Source organism: Coffea arabica, chromosome 10e (genome assembly GCF_036785885.1).
Source record: "Coffea arabica cultivar ET-39 chromosome 10e, Coffea Arabica ET-39 HiFi, whole genome shotgun sequence".
Taxonomy (NCBI): domain Eukaryota; kingdom Viridiplantae; phylum Streptophyta; class Magnoliopsida; order Gentianales; family Rubiaceae; genus Coffea; species Coffea arabica.
In genome coordinates this window covers 39615-53513 of record NC_092328.1, presented here as the reverse complement: position 1 = coordinate 53513, position 13899 = coordinate 39615, and the positions used below count along the sequence as shown (strand labels likewise).

General features: G+C 34.1%; 1 protein-coding gene across 2 annotated transcripts; it reads right to left on the bottom strand.

Moving 5' to 3' along the window:
• Positions 1-293: 293 nt before the first annotated feature.
• LOC113712304 (chaperone protein dnaJ 10) lies at positions 294-10591 on the bottom strand. 2 transcript variants are annotated; one of them, XM_027235660.2, is made up of 11 exons: positions 10442-10591; positions 10100-10333; positions 8336-8395; positions 7865-7947; positions 7563-7722; positions 5448-5577; positions 2727-2885; positions 1801-1979; positions 1524-1604; positions 1214-1372; positions 294-591 (listed from the first exon to the last, which is right to left on the bottom strand). In XM_027235660.2, the coding sequence occupies exons 2-11, from the start codon at positions 10184-10186 to the stop codon at positions 496-498; spliced, it is 1194 nt and encodes a 397-aa protein (XP_027091461.1). In that variant the 5' UTR covers positions 10187-10333; positions 10442-10591; the 3' UTR covers positions 294-495. The 2 variants fall into 2 exon arrangements, with proteins under 2 accessions (XP_027091461.1, XP_071923001.1); XM_072066900.1 differs by lacking the exons at positions 7865-7947; positions 10442-10591 and having other exon boundaries at positions 10100-10241.
• Between the last annotated feature and the right edge of the window lie 3308 nt (positions 10592-13899).

Genomic DNA, 13899 nt, shown 5'->3' with positions numbered 1-13899 from the left:
TGCCTGGACTGTCAAGGCAACAGTACAGAAGCAAAGCTGTTCAGAATTAAGAACCTGTGAAAATTTTTCTTTCCTCTCTCTCTCTCTCCCTCTTTCTTTTCTGTTTTTCACTTTTCTTCTTGGTCCATGCCCATATGCCCCTGGGCCTGGGCCCTGGGGGGAGGTGCCCGATTGCCAAGCCTTTTGCATGAAATAAGAGCTACAGCAAACACGAGATACATCACAAATTTGCAACTGGCCAAAAAAAAATGCTGGCACATCAGCAGGACTGCAGCCCGCCTTCGTACAAAGGATAAACACAAAAACAATAACCATTATCAACATCTCAGTCCACTCACCAGGCTCTGAATCAGTGGTTCATATACACTACACCATTTTAACAGCAAGTACCCCAATATGGAGAATTTTAGAACGCTGAACAAAAAAAAATCCAAATTGCTAGCACCATATGGATAATACATACATCAGATACTGTAAGTCCACCCTCCGGCAAGCTTATACATGTCTCTGAGCACCAGGTGGTGCTGTTGGCATCGGGAAATTGTAGGTGTATTGGCCACCTGAGAACTGAGGAGCCTCCACATATGGGCTCTGAAAGATTCAATTACAAATGAAAAAAGGTATCAAAAAGGAAGGAACAAGCTTTATAACCTAACCCTTACGTTTGAAGAAAAATGTTTCTGCACATCCAAATTGTACTCACATGACTAGAAACTTGCATGCCATATCAACCTTACTATAGAAGCCTACATCCTAATTAGGAGTAGAACCTTATAGAGTATTTGATGCAGCATCAACTTTCCAGGTGAGAAACGTCCAAAACTTTTAGTTATTGACCATTCCACAAGTGACTTGGAAATTAACTACCCAAAATAAATTCAACGTGAAATAGTCCAAGAAACTGAACATCCACGAACACCAGATCTAATTATACGTGATGGCCTTATGATCTGGAGTTGAGTTATTGGCATGAAGGTTGCTTAATTTACTTTTCATATACTCCACAAATATCAAGTCACATGAAACCTAAATCAATAGGAGGAACAGGAAGAAGACAACCGTTGATGCTACAAAAACCTTGTACTTTTCTAGGATGGAATATTTGCCCAAACTTTGACAGGATATCATCCCCAGATAAACTTCCAGGTGCAAGGAGAGCTTGAAATTTTTGTTCTTAACCAGAATAAGAAATAAAACCCAAAAAAAAAATTACCTGCTGTACAAAAGGAGTTGCAGGTAGATCATCAGTATTTGAGGATCTTGCCGATGTATTCACAGAAAAGGCATCATACACTGGGTCACCACCATTCAATTTGTGTAGTGGACTTTTTGTTGCCATTTCAGTTTCATTTTCATTCGCCAACTTGGCCCTCTAATACATATGAATTGATTTCAAAATAAAAGTAAAAAAAAAGAAGAAGACAAACAGAGAAATGCAAAGAAGGCAATGCTCGGACAAACCAGAAGAAAAGGAAATGAAAAGGGCTAGAAGGACAATAAAAAGGTGGAACAAGATCAGGTACCTGAAAAATTTTTCCCAGGGTTTTCAAACCCTTGGCTCGTGCACGGAGTTCCTCTTTCTTTACATTGTTGTCTTGTAGAACCTAAAAGAGATTAGCACCACCATATCACTAACAAACTCAATAAAAACAATGAAGCCCAATTATGAAGGAATTGCAGAGTCTAATATACCATCTGACAAACACCACCATATCACTAAGATTAGCACCACCATATCACTAACAAACTCAATAAAAACAATGAAGCCCAATTATGAAGGAATTGCACAGTCTAATATACCATCTGACAAACACGGGAGAGCGTGGCTTCAATATCAGCAACATTAAGCTTCCAGAGCGAATCAATCATCAACTTCTTGTGGGATTGCATGTATTCCTCAAGCTCTTCTTCAGTGTAGTTTCCTTCCGCACTGAGCTGTCGTTTCATATCCTCTTGTAGCTGAATCAAAGCAATTGCACCTAAGAAAAGCAGCAAAAGGTAATAAGATAAAAGATCAGATTTATTTAGTTCAAAAGGAATATGAAAGAGCAAGAGATCATATAGATGCAACTTAAAAGACCTGTGCTTCTTGCCCATCGAGGACGATTTCCTAACTTAACTTCATACAAAAGTCAATAACTAAAAATGAAAGAGGTCCCTGATGACGAAATTCAGAAGCTCAAACCAATTGAGAGACAACCAATCTCGTCAACCTTAAAAGTCAAACTCAAAGAAAAATTTTGCTGTGTCTGCTCATAAGAGGAAAACTAAAGAAAGACATAAATCACTGAACCAGCAGTGCTGTCACAAAGATCCCAAGAAAGTGCACCGATATATTCAGTATTCAACAGGAAATGAAGAATAATCTAAAAGATCTAAATATTTCTTCCTCTATATATCTCCCTTTTGGTTCCCCAAATATCGAACAACACTTGTCTCCACTCACTTTCCATCTTACCGCTTCTCCTGTTCACTTCTACCTCAGTCCAATGGGCTCCATTAAAATGCTGTCACTTAGCCAAACATGAAAAACTAGTAGTGAAATGCAGAGAGCTACTAAAATATTTCTCATACCAAAACCCCCAGAAGGTGCCATATAGTGCATCACTGAATACATGTGCACACGAATTTATGAAAAAATTCCAGGTGCCAAAGGATTTGATAGCATTTAGAAGTAAAACCAACAAGGTATAGTTATTTTGACAGCAAAAAAGAAATGGGCCAACCTGTTGCTGCAGTTACTTGGGACTTAATAAAATGGCCTTTATTTCTGAACCACTCAGCAATAAATGGCACACCCAGATATATTGCCTTCTTCCCCAACTCTTTAGCTGACTGCCTTGCATATATATACCCAATTGTATTCAACATATCAACACCGTAAGCTGTAAGAGAACATTAAGATGAATGAGAAAGGATGTCTTCCAATTTCAACAAATATGCAAATCAACTCCAGCACACTGTAAATTAAAAACCGCAAAAGGTGTGTGAGGAAAGCGCACTAGATCTAACTTGCTAAGAAAAAGCAAAAAGGAAAGGGAGGAAACCAAACAAGTAATAACCCAGCATAAAAGGCATCAAACTTTACTTTGGCTACATTTGCATAGTTACATAGATTGCACACTGAGTTCAGCTAAAATCACTGTGTGATCTTCTCCCCTTCAACAGCTATAGCATTCAAGAACTTATCAATCTTAAATTCATTAAGAGTCATTGTCCACATGAAAGCTTTGTTAGGGTTTCAAGGAAAAAATATAAAACTATTTTCGAAACTTCAACAAAATTGAAGTATTTTCTATAATCCCATTTTCAATCCCTTGCTTCTAAAAATTTGGAATAGAAGCAAATTATTTAGACAAAATAATGAGCGATTTTAAAAGATAAGAATTAGTGAGCATAACTGTCAAAAGACAAAAGGCGCTGTCATACCATGTTGAACCACAATTTTATGATGGCAATGAAAGAGTCTATCAATTTTAGATATTAAAAGAAATCTTGCTTAAAAATGATTTGGAACATTGCCGTTCAATTACATAAACCATTGCTAAATTAACAGTAATCATATTTTGTACAATTTTCTATTTTTGCACTGTGGAAGTGAAGTGAATTTCATATGATCAAGCCATCTGACAGAGTATTGAAAATCTCAAGCTATATAGAGTCCAACTCCAGATAGAATGCTAATAACTATGGCCTTTGAAAGGAGACGTTTTAGACACCAAATTACAAGGACTTGAACCACCTCAGAATTTGATTGGTCATCTTTATTACCATCTGAAGTACCCGACCACAAAAAACTCCCCTTATCTTCTATTCATTCAGCCACACCATGGACATTCTGAAAAAAAATCGCACAGCATCCAGGCATGCATGATGATAGATGCACCATCAACCATTCAAGTGTACCTGGATGCTACCCAACACGTGACAACATGACAGATATCTACAGCCTCCTAAACTAACAAGTGAAGGAATAATGTTTCCAACACTGCCAATGTAATATTTCTATGTTCACTAGCAGGCTTGGATGCATGCCACATGCAAAAAGAGAAAATCAGATTTGGAGGTTATGTACCATGCACGCAAACCCACTAGTGCATCTTACACTGACATGAGAGAAAAATGAATCCCAAGTCAAAGGCCAAAAAATGTAAAAGCTAAAAAAACAATCAACGACCAAATGGACCACTATAAAATTTCCTCCTCCTTTTCTTTTCTTTTCTTCCCCGCACCCCCAATCTCTACTATTCCTACTTTAAGCCCTAGACACCCAGTTAGTAAATCCTCACATTATACTCGCATAATGCGCATTCATACGTATAAATAAAAAAAACATCCACATTTCACAGGTTTAAAAACTGCTCACACTTTTCAATTAACCGTATAAAACACATAATAAATTACATTCACTTTACAAAAAAATAAATAAAACTTGAATGATGACAATGACTTACCTTCCTAGTTATGTATAAAATAACAGCGACACATAACATACTTCTATAGATTTATACATATAAAAGCACTAAGGTGATAAAATTTTAATAAATTTAATATCTCATACACAATGATAAGAGTTGAAACTGGTATGAATGTATGTAGCATAACCTTTGAAAAATACAGTAATTTAAACCATATTTTTGGATCTATAAATTTCAAATGTACTCGTACAATTCACGTACGAATTTATATGCATAATTTTCCCAAACAAGTATTTTTTGCGCTGAACTTTTAATCATACTTTTGAAAAAAATTCCGTATAATATGGGTAACTATAATACCTCATATTATACCCATCTTGTATTTTACTAAGACAACACCACAATGTTGAGCAGGTAAGCCTACTACAACTACAACCCACAACAACAACGAAATAGAAAGAACATAAAGAACAATTTGCTTGAGACCTCAAAGACACTAAACCAAGCATGGCAAAAGGCCTAATACGCATCAATAGCTGAAAGACATGAGCACAAATTCGTAATATCGACTCTTTACCCAGTAGGGACTAATAACAAGAAATTACAAATAAAACTTTCTTTGTAGAAGAAAAATAATAATAACTAGATCAACTACTGCCAAAAGTATCAGTGACTGCAAAAAGGTGCTTGATATTTGTGCATACATACACGTTGCCACCTTGGATTCCCCAGTATGTTGGATAGAGGCAAAGACCCTCCGTTACACGGTAGAAGTATATTAATTAAAACCCCCCCAGCGCCCTCCCCCCCCCCCCCAAAAAAAAGGCCAACCATACAAGACAGTTACCACATATCGTACGCCTTTCAAATTTAAAAACTTTTTTCCAGTTGTTCCGCTCTTTTGATGATGGAAGTATAGACACACAAACAAACACATTTATATATGTATAATTTTAAAGTCTGAAGTTAGACAAGGATTGACGCAGCATGCAACACAGCCTAATGGAAATTGTACTGAAAAGATATTACCTGCATTAGAAAGCCTTGACACTTCACCTTCAGCATGACAAACGAAGTCTTCTTTATTTCCTTGTACATAAAGATTCAATCTATCCTTTAATATTTCAGCAAGCTTCTCTTCTCTTTCCTTTTGAACAACCTGAAATAAAAGGGCAACAAGTCCTTCAAATTGTAAAATAGATGATACACATACTCAATACTTCTATAAATTGCTCAGTATGATAGAATATTTACTGACATGATTTCATGCTATGCCTTCTACAGATGCCACAAAAAAATGTACTCAATCCTCCACAATCACTATGATAGAATATTTATTAAAACAGTCAACGCATGTGTTGGAAAAGTCACTCTGCTAGAAAACACAATGGTAACAATATTGATGCAATTAAGGACACAAACACACAGAAAAGCTTTGAGTAAATTTCACTTGGAGGCAGTTTACTAGAAAATGAAGCATTAAAAAAATCTAGTTCTAGGATCTTAACTGCAAACCAAATACATCTCCAAGGAGGAATTGAGCAAATGATAAACTAATTAAAAATGACCAGAAATAAAAAAAAAAAATCAATTTCATGGAAAACACAAGCACCAGGGTCAATGATCATGTTCTGCAAATGGCAGGTGGTTAACGATGATTTAAAAGAGAAAATGGTATCCAGAACGGAATGATTATATTTAGCACAGAATGATTATATTTAAGGATGCTGCAAGTGATAGATCTACGGATGTTGTAACAAATACTTTGGGAGCATTCACTCATTTGTCCAGTTGCAACCTACCCCTAGCTCTTGGAATGCAGATTGGTCAACCTTAAGTAGAGTATTTTGGCTGTCTGCAGTAGATTGTCAACCTATTGGAACCAATGTTCATCAAAATTAAAACTTGGTAAGTCTGGAGTCTGTCACATGCTGATAAGTAATAAAATCTGTCTATAGGTAGTTTTCATGTTTATGAACAAGTATCTTTAATCTACCAAAACTGTTTGTCACCAATATAGGTGGTATACTGAGCGCTTTCTTGAACAGAATTTGATGTTAAGTACACAGGGGCAGAGTTGGCTGGGTTGATACAGGCACGCCAGTGAAACAAGAGGACTGGGGAGTTTTATTGCTGTGAAACATAAGGATATTTGAAATCAGACATCCTCATTATGGAACAAAGCTTTATTGTTAGCCCTCCCTATTCTATGAAGCAACAAATGAAACTTTCAATCAATATTATTCCGTTCTCCACTCACAGCATAAATTTTGAAAAGAATTCAGTTGACAAGACTCATTTCTGTGAAAGCCACTAGTTGGAACACTGAATTACTTTTGAAGGCTAGACACTGTTCATAAAAGACCTTTGTACCATCTGGTTTGCAAAAAACCAGAAAATTTTAACAAATCAGGTACTTCCTTCTGAGCTTGCAATATGGAAGAATTATAAATGATTCAAGGAGCAGAACTGTAAGATGGAATAAATTTTCTAGATGCTATATTACAGGACAGTTACAATATTTGTTTAGAAATAAACATGCATTTGCCTTTGTCCGTTCCTCTTGGTTAGTTCTGTAGCAGCTTACAAAGTTTTCCTCAGTAGTTCTTTTTTGTATTTGTTCAAGCTGGATGGCCAATCTTTTGTGTAATCCTACAGCACTTGTGCCAAACAATGTATAAAGTTCATAAACAACATTAAAAGTTGGGTTGCTGATTTGCAGTTATCTAGTAAAATGCCTAAGAAAGAACTCTAACAAGAACAAATTATTAGAGCTTGATATAGAACACATGATAATAGAGCACACAACGTAGCCTAATCTCGTGCAGCCATGTCAGTTTTAAAAAAAAAAAAAAAATAGGTCAACATTTAAAGCTGTTGTTGATGTAGAAAAAAAATAAAAATCAATCCACGAGCATTATATTGCACATATTTAAACATAGGATGGCATCAGATTGAAAAAAAAAAAGATAAACTTCTAATGGATGGCGAACATTAAAAGCCATGTCAAAAGGTATATAAGGGTTAAAACAAACAAAGCCTCAGCAACAGGACATGTCTGCCCCCTAATTACTTGTAAACCTAACCTCCAAAGTTAACAGAAAACCATATTAAAATAAACCAAGTGCACCACAAGAATTATACCCTCATTTTTTCTTGCAGCTTTTTAGCATCAAAATCTTCACCTTCGGTGAAAATATCCAATGAAGCCATTGATGCCATGGCGAGCTGACCAATGTATTCTTCAAAAAGCTCACTTCCGAAAAGCATGGCAAATATTGCTGCAGGATCAATTATAGCTTCACTGCAAGAAAAACACATGAAAAGCTTTGGTATGAATCATAATAGAAAATACCAGCATCAGCTCAGGTGTACTGTATACGTAAAGGTGCCAGATTTCAAAAAATTATCATCTCATTGATTTTAAAACAAGAACAAAAACTGACGTTGAAATTCCTGATTTCCCATAATTATCGTAAGCCTGTCGTTGGGCAGGATCACTCAGCACTTGGTAAGCCTCTCCCAAAACCTAAAAATCAAAATGTATAGATTACTGTCCCCCAAACTCGCTGTGCAGAGTCTTAAGAATCAAACAAGTAGTACACATAAAGCAGAGACCTTAGACAATCTAAGTAAACATTAACCAGTTGATCTTTATCTCTGTACAGTTATCTCATTATCCAGGGCAAGTTCACTAAGGTTATCAACTATATTCAGGGATTATCATGACCTCAGAATTTGTTTCTGTATTCACAGCAATTTCAATAGGAAGTGGAGAAATGTGAGCTTTGTTATACAGTGATAACTTCAATACCAATTCTTCTAGTTTGCCTTCTCACCTTTTTACACGTACTGGAATACAATGATCAAGCTTTTATGAAAAACACTCCAATAAAAACTCGTAAGTTGAGTCTTACCTGGAAATTTTGGGCTGCTTGAGGGTCATTTGGATTTTTATCTGGATGAACCTGTCGTGCCTACAATGCAGAAGCAAATAATGGATAAACTAAGTAAACTGATTCTGAAGTCAAAAAGAGAATCCATTGTCCTCTTTGTTAGAGGCCTTTTCATTGAAATCCTAATTTTTAGTAAGCAAATAGCCCTTCAAATTGCAGGATGGTTAAGTTGAAGTAAACCTAGTAGGTAAGTGCTGGAAAAGCGACTAAGCATTAAAACAGGACCCAAAAATTTTATACCACTAACTCATTAAACCACCTACAAGAAACGCAGCGTGAAGTCTGGAAGCGCTTTTACTCTAAAATAAGAATGACTCCGCCTAACACCAACTTTTGAATCTAAAACTGAAACAAGAAGAGGGACTCTAATTGTGGCAACATCAAAGACTTAATTATTTGAATTCAAAATATCAGGCTGCCATACCCTCATGAGAAATACGAGAAGACAAATTAATCATAAGTTGAAAGAATAGGAGCAGCAAATCCCTAAATTGCATCGGAAGATAAAACGAAGAGGGACAAGAAAAACAAAAAGAGGAACATTTATTATTGGTTGATAACTGTGCTGCAAGATATCATTGGCGGATTTTTTTTTTATTTTCTACACTTCTTGTTTAGCCTGTTGTATGCCTGTAGCAAATTAATAATAACTTGTCACAAGCTACAAATGTATGTTCTTTTTGATAAATTCTCATCAATTTTTATAAATAACACAACATAATGACAATAACAAGCACATGCCCTGTTAGAAATGCAGCAGCAACAACAAATAAATCAACTTAACACTCAGGAAATCCTCTTATTTAAGAACACAAGACAACACTCAGTCACCTCCCTTGTGTACCTCTACTAAGAAACACATGGTTCTACATTTGTTGCGAATACTTACTCCAGATTAGTTTCCATATTCTGCCAAGGGATGCAAATATGACAGCAATAATGCCTGTAACTCTTTATATCTGATATGAGAACGCATAATGGACAATTTGGCTTCATCACCTTCACGCGTATACTATCTTGTTGCTGTTTATCACTTTCTTGAGAACTCAGAATGAAGCTTGCTCTCTTAGCAGATAGTTGTCAAGTGCACATGGAGCTTTCATTCCCTCTTTATAAAAGGTAATTATTCACTTTATCTCCCTGCCCTATAATCTCTCTCTCCCTCTCTGTCTCACAAAATTTCTGTAACACGTGTTCTGCTGGATGCAATTTAAGTCTCCTACTCTTCTCTCACGAAATTTCTTCAACATGCGTTCTGGTAAATACAATTCAAATCTCCTAAAAAATAATGAAATTCAAGTCTCCTAAACATAAAACCATACACCAAACCTTGATTCATCCCTCAAGAAGTAATATGCATATAGCTGCAGGCAAATTCCATTTACAAGTAGCGACTAAAATCCCTCAATACCCTCAATACGTACTACGACCATGGAAAGCTACGCAAAAAATAAGTCAAACCAAAATATTTGGAACAAGTAAATGGAGTAGACAGTTCTAAAGATCTTTAGAAAGCATAACAGAATATCCTAGTGTTAGGATGGCGCATCTGAACTCGAATTTCAACCCCCCCCCCCCTCCCAAAATCAAAAACCACCTCCTACCATGAAAAGTGGGAAACAAAGAGACAGCGACTAATCCTTTGTTGCTTCCTGGATTCCTCCATTATCCATCCATAGGCATAACCAAATAGATACAAGGGCACGAAGAGCCGCGAACTAATACCTTAATGTAATAAGCTTTCTTAATTTCAGCTTCAGTTGCGGCGGGGCTAACCCCCAAAACGTCGTAGTATTCCGTCTCCTTCACCATCGTCTTGAAGCGATTTTTTCTGTGTTCTTCTCCCGATTGACCTAGCCGATTACACCAAATCACTTCTCCTAGGATGGGTGGGGTACGGAAATCAGAACACTGAGAAGTTGCTGGCGTCGTCAAACGGCAGGTGAATGAACTATCAGCCTAACATGGGGTCAATTACGACATATCAAAAGGGGAAAAATAAGTGAATAAATACCATCAGAAAGCAAATAGTAAACGGTACAAAGTACAAAAAATAGCAGAAATTACACGATGTTGCAACTGAAGTGAGAGCTAAGCTGGCTTGATCGAAGAGGCGGAAGAGACTGAAGTTGCAGAAACGCGGTATAAAGTATAAACTTGGATGATGTTATATCTAAATCTCTCAACGCCATGGCACGTCATAAATGGGAGTATCCCAGAAGGTGGAAATTGCAAGCGCCCTTGACCTTCGAATCCGTCGTGTTGACTGCCCGTGGGTCGGACCCCCTCACAAAGTTCTCGGGTGCTTCAGACGCAGGCGGGCCCTTATGATTAAAAAAAATGAAAAAATGCTAGAAGGGCGTGTCTTTCTTACTCAAATTATTCGATTACATTCTAACTAGGGAAAATCGCTCAAAATGTCCCTCACATTTTACAAAATAACTTTTTTCATTCCTCACTTTTAAAAATGTAATTTTACCTCTCTTACAAATTCACATTGGCCAAATTTGATCTCTACTTAGGTTTTCGACTAGTTTTTTGTCGGAATTCATCACGTGCCTTGCACGTGATCATATTTTAAGGGCAAAATTGTCAAATCAAATTTTATATAATTCGATTCATAATCCCTCACATTTCATAAAATAAATTTTTTCGTTCCTTACATTTCACAAAATGAATTTTTTCATCATTCACATTTTTTAAAATGAATTTTTTCATCTTTTATTGATTACGTGTGTGAATAAATTTTTTTTAAAATTCATGTATATATCTATTTGATTTCACCTGAACAGTACGAACAACATGTGAAATCAAATAGATATATACATGGGTTTAAAAAAATTGTTAGTTTTTCACTTATATTCATTTTCTTTTACTCGAAATTTGAAAATAAAGAAGACATTTAATCCTAAATATTATCGAGTGTTTATATCGTATTAAATTTGGACAGAAAAAATAAACAAAAGAAAAATGTGACAAAAAGAAATAAGTGATTGGCATTTTCAAATTTTAAAACAATCACAAGATAAGTAATTCAAATGTTGGTCTTAAAAGTGTCGAGTAGAAATTTCATATTTTAACTGAAATTTGTTAGCACAATTATAGAATTCGAGTTATGACCCATTAATTAGATGACCTTATTATACAATTCAATAAATAAATTATTATCAAAAGAGAAATGTCACAAATATTGAATAGGTTCAAATGGTGAAATCATATAAATATATACTTGGGTCTCAAACAAAATTATTAGTTTTAAACCCCTATATATATCTATTGAATAGCATGTGTATAACTACGATTAGCATGTTTAGATGAAATCCAATAGAGATAAATTACATGTTATTCGTACTGTTCAAGTAAAATCAAATAGACATATACGTGGGTTTATAGGAAAAAAATTATTCATACACATGATCAATAAGTGATGAAAAAATTCATTTTGAAAAATGTGAAGGATGAAAAAATTCATTTTTTGAAATGTGAGGAACGAAACAATTCATTTTGTAAAATTTTAGGGACGAAAAAATTCATTTTGTGAAATATGAGGGACTATGAATCAGATTATGTAAAAATTTGATTTGACAATTTTGCCCTTAAAAAATGATCACATGCAAGTCACATGTTGGATTCCGGCCAAAAACTAGTCAGAAACCTAGGTAGAGACCAAATTTAATCAATGTGAATTTGTACGGGACCTAAAATTATACTTTGAAAAGCGAGAGACGAAAAAAGTCGTCTTGTAAATTGTGATGGACATTTTGAACGATTTTCCCTTCTAACTAAGAAGAGAGATAATTGTTATTTTAATCCAAAATGTTTGTGGCATGAGAATTTACTGGGCATTGGACTTGTGGCTATCGCGGGGTGCCCATATTATAGTGGTGTTGAGTAGTAAGGAATATAAAATAAAGTAGAAGGAATCCTAAATAAAGGGTTATTATTTTGTTGAATATTATAGTAGTGATTGTAGATTAAGCAAATATGAGATAGTATATGTAAATGTAGAGCGATGTGAAATTGGTATTTTTTGTATCTAGTATAAGAGTGCTAACTGATGGTTTATTTATGAAAAAGATGTTTGTGCAGGAAATAGATTATAAATAGGAAAGCAAAAAGCATGTGTTTTTTTTATATATACATTCTAATTGGAGAGTGCACTTAGGCTAATGTAAGATTTATTTAATAACATAGATTTAGAGTATTTTGTATGATAATAGAGTTGGAATAGTGGATAGAGAAGTGATATATTGGATTGATTTATTTAAAAATAGATAGTGTAAAATTGATGTGATTTGTATTGTATTTTTTAAAATTAATATGATCTACAGATTTGATGGATAGTATTGGTTTCCATTTGTTTTTTGATTTTAATTTAGTGATAAGTGAATATTATTTAAATTAATGGAATATATATTAATTTTTTAAAGTTGATAGGATGGAAAATTAGTTGGAGAATTACATTGAGAGTGTTATAATTTATTGTACTTTGGGTGTTGGTAGTTTATGTATTTTAGGATGATGATATTTTCATAATTTGAATAGCAAGGATGAGAAAGTGTGCATTGTTGCAGTGGAAAAGTCTATGGAAATAATATAAAAGAATGGGAAGTTTGTTGAAAAATAAATGGATAATAGATTTTTTTGGCTAATTTTGATATAGTTTGGCTGTTGTGTGATGAGATAAATTAATAATTTGGAATAATTTGATACTATAGCTTGGTAGAATATGTGTTTATTCATTAAGTAAGTTTTTTTCTATAAGTAAAAATGATATTGATTTAGTTATGAATGAATGTGATTAAAATAGATGGAAGCTGTATTTTTTTAATTAATATAATATGAATAGGTAAAGGATAATATTAATTTTGAGAGCTGAGAGATTTTATATTAATAGTTTGGTACTAAATGGATATTATTGAAAGTAAGGTGATGCATATAAATTTTTTTATAAGAAATAGAAATGATTGCACATGAAAATTATAGAGTTTAATCACTGTAATTTATAGTAGAATTTTTAAATATTTATTGTTTGATGTTTATGCGACTTATTTTGCAGTACTCAAAGTTGTAGTGAATTTTGTATTAATATATATATAGGTATACGATATATTTTGTAATACGTGTGGATATATATATGCGTGTGTGTTTAATATTTTATTTTAGGAGATATAATGGTTTAATTTTTTATTGTTTATATTTTTGGGGTTTTGTTTGTTTGTTTGTTATATTTTTATTATTTATTTATTTATACACGTGTATATATATATGTATATTTAATATTTTATTTGAGCTTGTAAGATTGTTTAATATTGTTTTAGCGTGTCTATCTTTTCTAGTTTTGTTTGTTTGTTATCTTTGTGGTGTTCCTATTTGTCTTGTCATTCATGTGTCAGTGCGATATTTTTTTTTTTAGTTGCATCATGTATATTTTTGCTATATATATAAGGGTCCGGTTTTAAGTATTTGTATGTAAATTTCTGGTTGTTTGGTTATCTTTTTTTTTATAGTTTTAGAGAAAAGTT

What these genes read in the sequence shown, in the direction of transcription:
- LOC113712304 (XM_027235660.2), bottom strand. Translation starts at nt 10,186, where the DNA reads ATGGTGAAGGAGACGGAATACTACGACGTTTTGGGGGTTAGCCCCGCC. An exon ending in AGAAAGCTTATTACATTAAG is followed by an intron (nt 8,396 to 10,099) that starts GTATTAGTTCGC and finishes TCTGCATTGTAG; the next exon opens with GCACGACAGGTTCATCCAGA. An exon ending in CAACTCCTTTTGTACAGCAG is followed by an intron (nt 592 to 1,213) that starts GTAATTTTTTTT and finishes TGAATCTTTCAG; the next exon opens with AGCCCATATGTGGAGGCTCC.